We start from the raw sequence: 14,761 nt of genomic DNA on the forward strand, positions 1-14,761 counted from the left end.
GCTTTCTTCCTGGCCACCGCGGAGACGACCGAGTCCGGGGTCGGCTGTGCCTGAAGGCACAAGGGGGCCGCGTCCGGGACCCGGTACTTCTTCTCGTACCGATCCCTTCTAGCCGGCGTCGTGGATGGGTTCTTTAGGAGGGCGAGGCCCTCATCCCAAATATCGTCTAGTAGAGGTATAGCGAAGACCGTCTTCCTCTTGGTCTCGCGCCGTTGATAAAGGAAACCTTCCTTCTTCTCTTCCGGGCAGAGCTGGAAAAGCTCGGATGCCCTGGCGATCATGGAGTGAAATGATCCAATCTCGTCGGGCGGGGTAGCCCGGGTGGGAGGCGACTACGGGAGATCCTTGTCGTAAACCTCGTCGTCTGTACCCGTCGCGGCCGTGTCAGTCCCCATATCATCCCCACGTGTCGTGGACGGGGAGGAGGGCTGAACAGGGCGCGATGGCTGAAAAGGAGGTGGAGGATGAATCCTTCTTCTCTTAGGGGGAGGGCTCCCAGAAGGGCCTGGCTCCGGGTCCCCAGTCGGGAGCGGTTCCTCCGTTGGTGGTAACGGCAGTCTCGTCCTTATCTCCGAGCATAAGGACTGTATAGCCAACAAAATGGCCGCCGAGTTGTCTTGCGGCACTGGTTGAGGGGAGTACGACGGGCGGTCAGGAGCCCCGTCGGCACCCTCGACGTTCTCGTCGTCTCCTACGTCGGGGTCCCTCCCGACGGGCTGGTCTTCTTCCACGCCAACGCCGTGGCTTAAGACTTCGATCAGCTCCTCCTCAGAGGTTGAGGCCGAATCCACGACGACCTCCTGCCCCCTTTTTCTTCTCCGTCGGAGGTTTCACGGGGGTCCTGTCGATGGGCATGAAAGAGGACTCCCTCCGCGGTGGCAGGGAGACTCTGGGCCCCGAGGTCGCCACCACTGGTGTAGCCTCCACAGGCTGAGCCAGGGCCGCCGCGACTGTCTCGATAGGATTAAGGCTTTCACCACCTTAGGTGCGCTCACTGCCTTCTCCTTGGGGGGAGGGTCACCGCCTCGCTCCCCCTCCGATGGGGCCTTCGAGCTCGACCGGGGTCTCTCCAGGAGCTTTGCCGGGTGCTCGGCCTTCCTCTTACCCGAGCCAGAGCGTTGGCTCGTGGTTGATGGCGCCGGGGAGGATGCGCCCTGCCTGGCGCCCGTAGAGCCCGACCGTTCGGCGCTCCCGGTGCCAGCGGACTCGCGGTGCTTGGCCTTCTGTTGGACCCCCGTCGCCGGGGCGCCCTCAAAGGTCTTAGAAGACCGCTCGGACTTCTTCTTCTTCTTCTCGCTTGACGGGCTCTTTCCTTCCAGCCAGTTGGCGAGACGTTGATGGCGGTCCTTCATGGTCCGCTCCGACATATTGCCGCAAAACGCACAGTCCTTCTCCACGTGCGTCTTGTCCTCATGTAGGCAGTAAAGGCAAAGGGAGTGTTCGTCCTCCTTAAAGACATTCTGAAGCTGGCATCCAGGGCAGACCCTGAACAGCTTTCCGGGCGTCGAGCTTCCCTTCTCCTGGGCCATGTCCGAGATGGGCCTGAGAAACTTCTGGAGTCCTCCAAAAGCGTGGCTCGACGAAATCTTCACCCTTGAGGGGCGTAGACGAATCCGACACGGGTCCCCGTTGATCGGATGAAGAAACGGTGGAGCTTGAGGCTCTTTTGACCAAAAAAAGAGAAATTTTTATGAGAAAAAACGTGAAAAAAGCACTAACGCTCGAGAGCAAAAGCACAAGGATCCCAACACTTGAACGTGCGGTAAAAATCTGAAGATGGCTGCCAGAGGCGGGGCTTAGGTAGAGGGCAGTCATTGGCTGTGGTCAGTATGACGCAGAGATCAGTGATTGGTTACTACTACGAAAGACAGATCAGAAACGAAACTGATACTGATTTTTTCTTTACCAAGGATTCCCAGCCTGACGACGGGGAATATTCATGAGCATGTGAATCCATGCCAGACCCCATGCTGGAGAAACAGCTTTACAGTGGGTGGCCTTCAGGAAGCAGCCCTCTGCAAAATAGGACTTTAGTGAGTGGCATATGGACATGGATCCAATTTGTCTCAGAAAGTGTGCTACAAATTGAACCACTTTAAAGCATTGTTTTTAACATATGTTCGGTCACTGCAGCATATTTGAAGGGAAAACATCTACTCTCCAGTTAAAAAAAAAAAAAAAAGAAAAAAAAAATCAACAGCCACCACACCACTGTGCAATGACTTAAACCTGAGGTTCATCAGCTAAAAAGTAAGTTTATTTTTTTTTTTTAAAATGAATGTAGGTTAGTGTGGGATGCTGTTCGGGAACTGTCACACAACACACAAAATGACCTTGGAATCCCAAAAGATGATCTAGGAGTTACTTAAATGAATACATCATTTAGTCAGTGTATGTATCAAAAGCGCAATGGCTGTTGTGCCACTGAATTTAAAAAGCAGTGTTGAAAACTAAACACAGAATCAGAGCAAGTTCTTGACTTACTTCAGCCGAAGAATAACCAGAGGAACATCTTGATTCCAGCTCTGCATCACTATAAAAAAGGAAAACAATGAAAAAAGTCAACATGTGCCTGGAAACACATCACAGGATGTAAGCGAGCCGGGCATACACAGTGGATGCACTGTACACAAAGGCGAAACAATATAATTGATGTGCTGTGCAATCGTATTAATATCTAGCAGCCTAATTAACCATGTGTAAGTGAGATAAGCATGGATGCGGACTACTGTCATTAAGACTTCCACCGTTCTCATATCATTATTTCCCAGGTTAAAATCAACCCATTTCCTCTGGATCAGATACGCCATCAAGGAAAAAAAAAACACAAAGAAGAAGTGTATTTGGCGGAGTTGTTTCCATTTCTAAAATGAAAGTTCAAAGACTGATGTACCTTAATAAAGTAAAAAAGATAGACTGCCTACGTTGTTTGATGTTTCTTAATTTTATTGGCATAACCTTGAAGTAGAAGCACTACATCCAGAAAATGGCAAATAATCAGCAAAGATATCTAATTACATTTGAACAAAATGTTAAATGTAATTTTCTTAAGTAAAGTTTCTTTAATCTTATTCTATATTCGACAAATGCCAACTTTAAATATTAGCCTTCGGCTAAAGAAACAAAGAAAGGCCCACAGAAGAATATCTGGATTTTGATTAAACTTAGTCTGAATATCAGTTCGAATCTGAACTTCAGTAAATCATAATTGCAAAGAGATGTCCTAGAAAAGAAGAAGCCAACACAAGAGTCAAATCAACCCCACAAACATGCAACACAACAGAAAACATCTCTGCATTTGATGCAAGTTCACTAAAGGATAATCTCTTGGCTGAATAGCAGAATAGAGTATAAACATGTGCAGTGGTAATGTGATACTAGATATTCATCCATCAGGTATGTCCGAGACAAGTGACGTTAGAGTGGTAGAGTTATGTTTTGCAGACCCCATTATGCCACAGTTAAGGGAGGGATGGAGAAAGCAGCTGAGAGAGCAGTAAGATTCTTTCAACCAATAAAAGAGCAGTATAAACACTCCTGAAAAGCTGCAGAGGAATTGTACAGTTGTGGTTTTGACCAAAAGGTAGCTCTAAAAGGAGGTTCTAGAAGAACTATAGGAAGAGCACTGAAACTATTTGGAGCTGTGGGCGGAGCAGGGTTTAACTTAGAAAGGCTGCTGTGAGAGCTGATGGTAGTTTAGATCGATGGTGCAGAGTCTGGCCAACAGGAGGGGAGATTAATGATTTAAATTACAGGTACTATCAGTTTACATGTAGTTTCATGGAGTCTCTGTACCAGAGTCGTTTTTAGTAGAAAAAATAAATAAATGTATGCCTATTAAAGTATTATGAGAATAAACCCTCAGGTTCTTGCTGCATGCACAGTTAACCATAGGAATACCCACCACAAAGGTTAAAAATGAATAGAGAATCTCTATGCGCTTTCTTGGTCAAAGTTACATTGTTCAATTACTCTCCAACCAAATCAAATTACATTAAAAACAACACTTTCGTTCAGCAATACAATCTTTCGTAAAACGTCATCCTTTCAGACGATAAACAATATCCCCCAGTTCCATCACTAGTAAATAATAAAAAGCAGAATGGCCTAATCAGGTTTCACAATACTTAAGATAAAATTAACTGGCTCAGGGTTCATGCTTCTTCGGGGCAGCAAAACCTTTAGAATAATTGTCTCTGGTAAACAGTGGGAAATAGCGGAAGAAAAATAAAAACCTACAACCAATGGTTACAATTGTGCCAGACAGCAATAGCAATAGATTTAATAAGAAACACATTATATTGTATTTCAGATTTATTAACAGGGTGACTTACATTTGGCGTCTTACTCCCTCATACTGTGGTGGTACCACCAGGAAGTTTTTAAGCCATACAATTAAAACTCTTTGGGCTCGAGTCACAAACATGTTCTATAATGGCACAATCCCATTGAAAAAGGATTTGTGATTCAGGTCCTCCATCACATTTCCTGGTCGCATCATATTCCTATGTTTTTACTCATATTTCTTGGGATATGCCTAGATCCTGATAGTAAATTGGAAACATACTTTGTTGCAGGTTCATTTCTATTATTTTCATTTTTAAATTGCTAAAACTATATCTGATCAGTCAGTTGGAGGAAGTCAAATGTGTAAGATGGAAACATAATTGGAATCCCTACTGAAAACAGATATAATCTATAGGAAAAACAAATATTGCATAATAAGTTCCATCCCAACAGAAGTTGAACTAGTAACTCCAAGCTTTTGTGGGCTATTTTGACTCAATTACGTTATGCTCATCAATAGCAGGTTACCACATGACGTTTGGCATTTATCTGCAAGTGGGCGCCATATTGGAATCTAATTTATAAACCAATCGGTGCTATGTCAAAGGTAAATGCGGACTAGCGTATACATTGGCGAGTACCTTATTGGAATAGTATCTTCAATCAAGATGAAGCATATTATATGCTTCTGTGAACATCAGATTGAGTTATGTGAAATACCTGGTCTTGGTCCAAATCTCGGTATCCAGTCATATATATTCACTAACTTAAATGGACAGAACCACAGATGTACTTGCCCAATTACCTTATATAATTTATTGATATTGCTGAAGGTCACACTTTTTTGTTTTTCTGTTTCTTCCATTTTTTACTGTTGAATTCACTTCAAACAGTTATCCAAAAATTGTCTAAGGCCTAAAGGGCGCAAATAATGTTGGCTTAAGCCTTGTCAAAAACATGCGTAGGCCATTCCCTTGTTTTATTATTTACTAGTAAAAGTAACCACAAGATACCTTTTATCCTAATGAAGGATAAGGTTTTATGAAAGACTATCACTCGACAACATTTTTTTAGTAGAAAATGATTTTACTTGAGAATAGTTCAAAACTTACATTTTGAGAAACAAAGAGCATAGGGTGTTACCAAAGGTTTGAGTTTCTCAACGGGAATCGGCATAGTAAACAGATACAGTGGGTGTGATATATGCGTTATGACAATAGAGGGAGCAACGCTTTAGGAAGGCAGCAGGAAGGGCAAAGGGGATTACTGTGCCCGTTAGAGGATCCGTTTTACTAGAAGATCTATAATAAACAAGGCAATTAACCAAATGCATTAATTGAAGCTTTCCAAACAGGAAGGCTTTATGTCTCCACGTGTCATAAAATGGCACACAAGTACTGCATCTCCCCAGAGAAAGCCAGAAAACGTCCTTTAGGATGAGGGATAGCCTAGTCCTCTCTGAACTTCAAAACAACTTGTAGGGATCTCAAGACCCAGTGTGGTCACATTGGTCCTTTTAAGTCTACACAAGCCCCCTTGTAAAATTCTGATGTTTGCAATGCCTTTCCAAATGGAAGAAGCTGCAACACACATGTTCTCCTTTGAAAAACACATTATTGCCCAATGGGACATCCCAGCATAGCTGGTAAAAAACTATATTAAGGAATATACTACACCCTTCACCAAACCCAGGCCTAAAGGTTCAACATCAAATTGGCCTCAATCATGTGGAAGTATCATCTAAAAACTTAAACACTTCTTCAGCTATCAAGTGAACTCGGTTGCAGAGCAGTCACCACAAGCTCCATCGACCCAAGATTTAAGGGCTCACATAGATTTGGTTGAATTCTAGTTTCAGACAACCACCACTGCGAAAGTATGTATTCTGGCCTCTGTGATGAATCCAATGGAGTCATCACAGATTCCCTGGCGGTAACCTCCTCCCATGTGGCCAGGGGACGGTAGCCGCTACCCGATCCCGACCCTTGGGGCAGCTACATGAAGGAGGATCACATGGGAGGAGATCGCCTCTGGGGAGATCTCACGACTTCATTGGATAAGGCATGGTATCCCTCATTTGCCCATGAAGAAGACCCCTTGATGCCCAATAACCTAATGGCCTATTGCCACGCATCTATACCTCCTTTTAGGAAAAATAGAGAAACCTTTTCCCAAAGCCCCTTAGGTCTAACTTCCATCTCTATACTAAAAGATAAAGATAAATGTTCTAGGACTATCTTTTGAAGTTCTAATTGTCATCCATGTAGAACTGGCTCATCATTTGAAATCATTGCAAGTCATTCCCCAAGTAATCTGCATCAGTTTACATCAGTGAACTACATCTCTCACAATTTCTTCAATACTGGGACGAGGAGGAAGGGAATGATACAGAGCGGATAAAGGCTCACGCTCAATTAACCTGCTAGTTGTTTTCTGTGTGCGTGACCTTTAAAAGAACTAAGAGTAAATGCAAGAGGCTGCTGCATGGGAGAAGACATTGCGCCTCTCCGCAAGAATTGGAAGCATGAACCAGTGTGGTGTAGCCTAGGGGCTTGCTGACAGGGGGACAGAGGAACGCTGCACAAGCAGGACATGCCGCAGACATACCAGGAGCCAAGGGAAACTCCTGTGGGCTCAGCAACAGGAGAAGGCAGAGTTTCACCTACTGGGACCTGAAGGAAGACAGGCATGCTGGAACAGAGCTGCGAGAGAAGCTGGAAAGAGGTGAAAGCAGTTGAGAGTGGAAACCAGGAGGCAAAACCTGGCCAGGTAAGCACGAAGAGGGCCGGAGACGCCACACAGAGCCGGTGAGTCAACCTGAGCAAATTAGGGAGCCTGTGCGTTTCGGCGACTGCGCCAAATACAAACTGAACATTGAAGCTACAAAGAAAGATGCATTAAAGAGAGTGATTGGAAATCAAAGAAACAGACTACAAATACAGTCCCCAGCCATAATGTATGGAATACAAATATGGTGGTAACCAAGAACGAGTGTTGAATCAATCAAATGTACAATATCCGAGAATATGATTGTGGAAGTGAAAGAGGAACATAAGAAGTGAATATAAGAAGTCGTGGCAGGGCAGTACACCAGGCAGTTGCAAACCTACAGGAAGTCCCAAGAACAGATATAAACTGTTTGCTGAATGAGAAGGAACTTTTGAAATGATAAGGAACTTTTGAAAGAAGGAACTAGAAAATATGGAGTATCTTTTCAACTAACAGGATTGTTGTGAATTACGACAAAGAACTGTTAGATCAAGAATTGTTGGAAGTTAAAAAGAATCCAGGGGGAAGAGAATCACCCTCTGGAACCAAGGAATGTTTTACCTTGGAGAACTTTTATGTTGGCGTTGTTCTATTTTTCTTTATGTACTATTTTGCAATCACCAGGTTAAAGACATTTCCCCTTTTCACCGTATAGTTTGATTTGTAGTGTGAGGGTCCGGTTAGAATGTTTGTAGACAAGGACGTTTTGATTTTGACATCCTGGCACAGATGGATCCTTAGCATTTGGTTTTAGGTAGGGAAATCCTCGCCAGACAGAGAGGCCTTTTCCAACCTTCTTTGTGTTAATAAAAGTCTTTAACCAAAAACATGACAGCTGTGAGTCCGACCTTCATTTCTGACCCTTCACACTTCCCAAAGAGATTAAGGAAACAACCACCGTCTGCACTAATCTTGCAGCATGGTTTTGTACCAATGACATCTAGACCCATGATGCCTCCTCTTATGCCCTGCCCTCATCTCATCTATGAACTTTTGTTACTGTGTGACTGTGCCTGTAAAGTTCCTCTGTACCGGTCTATACCTGTATGTAATGAATGTATATAATATATATCTATCGTATATAATGCATGTAACTAGCAAACTGTAACTAAGCAAACTGTAACCACGCTTTAAGTATTCTTGATATGTTGTGCACCCAGCTACCTAAGGGTTTCGAGCGCCTTATAAATAATAAACAAACAAAAAGACAAGATCTTACCACTCCAGCACTGGACCACTTTTCTTGACTTCCCACTGAAGAAAATGTTCTTTGTAATCCAAAAAGCCTACTGATTAACGGACCAAAAATACCCTCAACATTGTACCCACTCCAGAAATCAGAGTTTTTCAAACAAAAGAGGTTTATGATGGCCAATCCAAAAAAGAAAAGACACTGGCAAAAAGACCATGAGCTCCATCAACACAAAACTAGGAAACCCTCTGAAACTGGACCCAATAGCAAAAGCAATACCTAAAGTTAATTGAGACAGTGAAGACTACCTAATACTAACATTTATATATTACTTGGCCTGCGGTAGCGGCCATGTAGTTATGGTTAAGTTGCTAAACCCATAGGAAGAGCACTTTTTGGGCGTCTTATAACTTTGCTCTCCCTGCACGAATCCTCACCAGACTTTGCTAAAGAAGTATATGTCCCACTATGAATTTTATTGCAAAGTTTGGTGAGGTTTGGGGTCCCAAAATTTCTTTTTTTCCCCATAGACATAACGGGAAAAAACTTTGCTCACGCCTACAACCCAAACCGCTGGACGGATTTTCACCAAATTTGCGGCAGGAGCAGCGGCTTGGTCCCGAAAGCGTGCTTTTGTTAATTTGGTGTAAATCCGTCCAGTAGTTTTTTAAACGACCAAAACGTAAGGCAAAGATAATTAGTGATATCTGTGTCCGCTCAGCGTACAGGACACCGATTGGCTAATAGACTTGCGTCATGTCCGCCGACACATGTGTTCGCTGATTGGTTGGCTTGAAGCGTGAGGTGCGCCAGATTTTTGGAAATGCCTGACATCTTGGATTCGCAGACACCAGCCGATGTCCGCGGACATCGCGGTAAAAACAGATTAAAAAACACAACATTACACTTGTCAAACTTATCAAATCATTTCTGGAGGTGCGGGGTGATGAGGATAAGATGGAATATGGCTGCAAGAAGCAAAAAAAACAGGCTGTTTTTGCCACAAAAGTCAGCGAACAGTTCGGATGTTCGCAAACAGTCCTGAGAAGTTCGGGACACTTCAGATGTTTGGGATGTCATATAACTTGGCGCCACTCAATGAAACCGCATGCAATTTTGCAATTATATTCCCGTCCCGATTCCGAATGTGTTTGCAAAGTTTGGTGGGATGCTGTCAAGAGGGGGCAAAATTAGAGTGGGGTTCCAATATAATGTAAAGGTTTATAAATGAGGTGCAATTTGACGAATCTACACTTATTTTGGCAGACTGATAATAGATCTAGATATAAATGTTTTTGCGAAGTTTGGTGGGATTTTGTCAAGAGGGGGCAAAATTAGAGGATGGTCCCAAAATATTGTAAAGGCTTATAAATGTGGTGCCATTTGACAAATCTACACAAAAGGTTTGCAAAAAGATCATAGATCTAGATATAAATGTTTTCGTAAAGTCTGAATGGATTTTGTTTTTTTTACAAGTGTCATAATGTAGGTACAAAAAAAAAATAGTGATTTACCTTTGGTGACTGAGGTGTAGCCTGTGGCCATGGGCAGTGGCCAGATTGTCCGGGTCATGGAATAAGGTCATGATCCGGACAATCCGGCTACTGGCCATGACCACGAGGGACAACACACAGGGTTAAAGTGGCCATGTCCACCTGGGACTGGCTTTGAAGTAAAGTTCATCGAAATTGGGATAGGTTTGAAAATGAAGAAAAACATGCCCGTGGTAATATGGTTATAGGGTTCGCTTTTCGCCTTCTGCAGGCTGCCATGGAAAGCGAAGAGGGGCCCTGTACAGAACCAGTCTTCCCTTTCCATGGTGGCCATCTTTTCCTTACTACACCGGGACGCCGCAGGTGTCCCGGTGTAGAAAGAAAAATCCTTTTTTTTAGCACCCTGGGTTCCCACTTTGGGAACCTAGGATGCTAATGGCCTTCATCCCCCATTACAGGGGCTGGAATGGGGAGGTGATAATGGTCCGGAGACCTCTTTATCCACCCTCGCTTTGCTTGGGCTGATTAACTTGGGCTGCCAGGTCGATATCCACCGTTCCATCCCTGGAACGGGGGATAAACGCCACAATATCACCATTAGCATAACACAAAAAGCAAAAGGAAATGTTGGAAAATCTTATTGAGAAATATAAAAGTAGATGGAGTCTAAGTTTCTTTTTTAGTTCTATATTTTAACTGTGAAAGGTGGTTCCTAAAGGAATATTTCTTTTATTGTTTTTGAATGCATTTTTTTTTTTGGCAGGAGAGCTTAGAACGAAAGGTGGGGAGGGAAATGAGGGAAGAGGCACCAAACACTAATATGGAGGGGCAGGTGGACAGGGGAAAATGTTGCGCGTGTGCTATTTCTAAGCTTGGGGAGGAGGGATGGTATTAGCTGATACCATTTTAAGATAAATAGCAGTTTTGCTAAAAGTATGTACTGTGTACTAGATTGTTAATGGATGAGTAGGAATAGGTGTTGGAGCTGTGCAAGAGAAATTGAAGTTGAAAGTTCCTAGATCAGTAGAAAATGCAGTTCCGAACTGTCCGCGAAGCACGGATCTTATCGTGAAGTGCGGATGGGTTCTCGGACATGTCATCATGCCGCGTGCCAGCATATTGTCAAGTGGCACTGTCCGGAAGGTCCGCAACGAAGTCAGATGTTCACAGACGTTATGGTTAAGATGCACTAATAAAAACCTATGAAATTCAATGAAAAAAAACTTTGTTAAGGGGACGTTATGGTTACAAGTAAAACCGAAAAACCCCTGAAATTCACAAGTTATGCTAAGCTAAGCAACCATAACTTGCGCCACCACCGTGCACTGCTAAGAATAACACTTATGAAATCAAAGATGACATCACAAATATGGGGTGGGCGGCTTCGGAGGGGCCACCCTATTGTTGAACGTGGTTTTAACACTTAAGTATAGTCAAACTCTATCTAGGTAGTGTGGACTGAGCAGTAGGCCGACTTCAAATGCTATGTGGGTGGTGTAGTAGTACAGTTACTCAGCAAAAGCATTCAAATAACTCGGGCAACATACGAGTACAAACGTACTATTTGATTAGGCCTTTATATCTCAAAGTCTGTACAACTCAATCCCTAAATCACCATGTATGTACGTACGTACGTACGTACGTACGTACGTGTGTGTACACACACACACACACACACACACACCCCCCCCCCGGAATTGGTGATTTCAAAGTGAGTTCACCTGCACTTTACTTACTAACAAAAGTTCAAAGCATCATCTGAAACCAGTTGGCAATAAATGGAAGCTACTGCTGGAGAAGCTGGCCTTGCCCCAACTCAACTTGCACACCAAACATGTTGGTGGTCTCCACGACCCTCAATCTGGATTCCGAGCATCGGAAATTGCTCTTCTGAAGACCTGTGAGGAACTGCTCACATCTCTTGGCTCCAACTCCCCAGCTGTACTCATCCTACTCGATCTCTCCTATGCCTTTGACATGGTCCACCATTCCATCCTTATACAAAGGCACCACGATACCCTTGGTATCTCGGATCGGGCACTGGACTGGTTGACAGCCTTCCTAACTGACAGATTGTCCAACGTTATCCTGGGCTACTTCTCTCCTACTTCCTTCACCACCTGTGGTGTCCCCCAGGGCTCTATCCTCTCCCATTGGCTCTTTAACATCTACATTGCTCAGCTTGCACGCCTCATCTCTTCTCACCCCTCACCCACCTCCAGTGTTATGCTGATGACAAACAACTCTTTTTCAAACTTCCTGCTGACCCTCTTGCACCTTCCATCATCCCAGACTGCCTATCTGCCATCCAGTACTGGTGCACTTCCAATGATCTCTGCCTCAATGACTGTAAAACGGAGATCCTTCCCATTGGGGCCCCTGCTCCCTCCTTCCCCCTCACTCTGGCCTTCCTGCATGGGCTCTCTCCCTGCTCCTTCCTCTGAAACCAGAAACCTTGGAGTCATCTTCGACTCCTCTCTCTCTCTCTCTCTCTCTCTCTCTCTCTCTCTCCTTCCTCCCTCAAACTCAGGACATTGCCAAGCAGTCCCACTTTCAGCTCTGCCTTCTCAAAGGAATTCTCCCTTTTCTCACTTTTCCCCAGACGCTCAATGTTATCTGAGCCCTGGTTCTCTCTAGGCTTGACTATTGCAATAGCCTTCTTCTGAATCTACCTTGTTTCACTCTGCACCCCTCCAGCTAATCCAGAATAGGGGAACAAGACTTATCCTTGGCCTTAACCATAGGGACCACATTTCCCCTGCTCAAAAAAAGTCTTCACTGGCTACCAGTTGTTGCAGATTAAATTAAAATCCCTCTGCATCATCCACAAGGCTGTCTGGGCCAGGGGATCACACCATCTTCAACTCTTATCTTACTAAATACTCTCCCTCTAGACCTCTATGTTCCTCTGGCATCAACTCTGTGTGTAAAGCGTTTCGCTAAACAGAGGGTAGGTGGCCGATGGTTCTCCACCGCTGGCTCCCTCCTACCGAACAGCCCCTCCCCCCTCACTCCCTGCGCCTTCAGCAGAACTTTCTTAAATTCTGGAGGCTCCGCAAGACTTTCCTCGTTACCTCCTTCTTCCCTTCTTCTCTCCTCTGCTAATTTCACAGTTGCTGCGATTGATGTCTTGGGCCCTCATGCATCCTCAGGGCCCCTGACCTCGCACACCCAATCGTCCCAGCTCCTGTCTGCCCTCAGCACTTGCCCTGTCACTCCTTCCACCTTCGAGGTTCCCAATTATACCCATCGCTGTTTCCGGCTGTGTGGCACTCGCCACACCATGCACTTCTACCATGCATTGATCTGTGGGTCACCCAAGAGCGCGAACACTCCAGCACTCCTCCCTCTTCCCTATTCCTTGCTGCACTTGCATGTTCTGAATACACACAAGGCATAGCCCTACCATTGCCCCGTGGAGACACATTTTTATTAGCATTTCGTTAAACATGACAATTAGGTGACAAACAGTATCTTGAATGAAGCAAATCTTTGTTTCAACCCTGTGGACACTGATACTTGCTGTATAGGTGCCTAACAAGTGAACAATAAATAAATAAAATAAATAAACTGTACAAATACAATTAAAACATACCGTGCAATTAAAACATACCCTGCCTTATTATTAAAAGGCACCCATTACTTAAGAAGTATTTCATACTAGGTAGGTAAACCTAGTACCTCTGAAAGAATCAATGCCCCAGTAAAGTATCATTGTGGGTTGTTGGAACCTACAACAAGTAGTGGCAGGTGAGCAATAGTTCAAGAAGAAATGCACTTAAAATGAAAATAGGTACAACTAGGTAAGGGGTGCTTTCCCAACCTCATCACACTAGGGGTTGCAGTGGTGGGCGATTCTTGGCCAAAACTCTCCCAATCTCGACCACCAAAGGGAGAGTTAGGGAGTCTACTTTATGGTGGGTTGGTGGGTGTTAACGGGTATACAAGCTCCTGCCAGGATTCTGAATATTTGAGGGACTCCCCTGAGAAATGCTGAGCACACTTACTTCCGTCATTGGTCCAGTTGCAGGTTGTCCAGGGACCATGGGTGCAGTGGTCGCTTTGGCTGCGGGATTGGGTCCAGCTAGAGAGTGGTTTCGTGCTCCAGGCTCTAGAGGCCTTCAAGCAGGACAATATGCACCTCAGGAAAGAAGGTCCCATGACGGGAGGAGGGCCCGTCTGCCCAGGACATAACTGACAGGCAGCAGCGAAGATCACCCCGATCAGGGTGGGGCAGGCAACACTTATGGCAGTAAAGTAGACAGGTCCAGAAATGTCCATCTTCATAAAGTGTAGCAGCAGCTGTAGGAGGACTCGTTTTATGCCACAAGTCAACATGTGGAGTCCCAAGTTGCAACTCTGTATGGTGATCGATTTACAGGGATGCCTTGGACGAAGCGAGTTAGTCAACTTCCAAAGGCTTCTCGTGCATGTGTCTGGACTGGTTGGACCCACCAGCAAGGGTCTTCTGTGGATTGTTGCAGAGCCACAGGACATGGAACAAGTTACTTACCTGTAACTGTTGTTCTCCAGCATGGGTCTGGCATGGATTCACATGCTCATGAATATTACCCGTCGTCAGGCCGGGAATCCTCGGTATAGAAAAAAATCAGTATCAGTTTCGTTTCTGATCTGTCTTTCTTAGTAGTAACCAATCACTGGTCTCTGGGTCATACTGGTCTCTGGGTCATACTGCCCCCAGCCAATGTCTGCCCTCTCCCTAAGCCCCTCCTCTGGCAGCCATCCTCAGATTTGGTAGCAAGTAAAGTGGCAGTATGACCAAGTGAAGAGCCGCAGAGGGGTAGGCGGGAGGGTTCGCATCTGAATCCATGCCAGACCCATGCTGGAGAACAACAGTTACAGGTAAGTAACTTGTTCCTTCTCCAGCATGGGGTCTGGCATGGATTCACATGCTCATGAATAAGAGAATACATAGCAGTACACACATGCACAACCACAGGAGGTGGCAACAGGCTCAACATTAAGCAATACAACAACTCAACATTAAGCAACTCTTACC

The 14,761-nt window shown here is 44.8% G+C and overlaps 1 protein-coding gene across 1 annotated transcript in view; it reads right to left on the reverse strand.

The window, feature by feature from the left end:
• FAM219B (family with sequence similarity 219 member B) overlaps positions 1–14,761 on the reverse strand; it is a 181,710-nt gene that overhangs the window by 34,174 nt on the left and 132,775 nt on the right. Inside the window, exon 5 of the mRNA XM_069624516.1 lies at positions 2,485–2,533. Coding sequence (XP_069480617.1) covers positions 2,485–2,533 — 49 coding nt within the window. The remainder of the gene's footprint in view (positions 1–2,484; positions 2,534–14,761) is intronic.

This window comes from Ambystoma mexicanum, chromosome 11 (assembly GCF_040938575.1).
Source record: "Ambystoma mexicanum isolate Mex_15411 chromosome 11, UKY_AmexF1_1, whole genome shotgun sequence".
NCBI lineage: Eukaryota > Metazoa > Chordata > Amphibia > Caudata > Ambystomatidae > Ambystoma > Ambystoma mexicanum.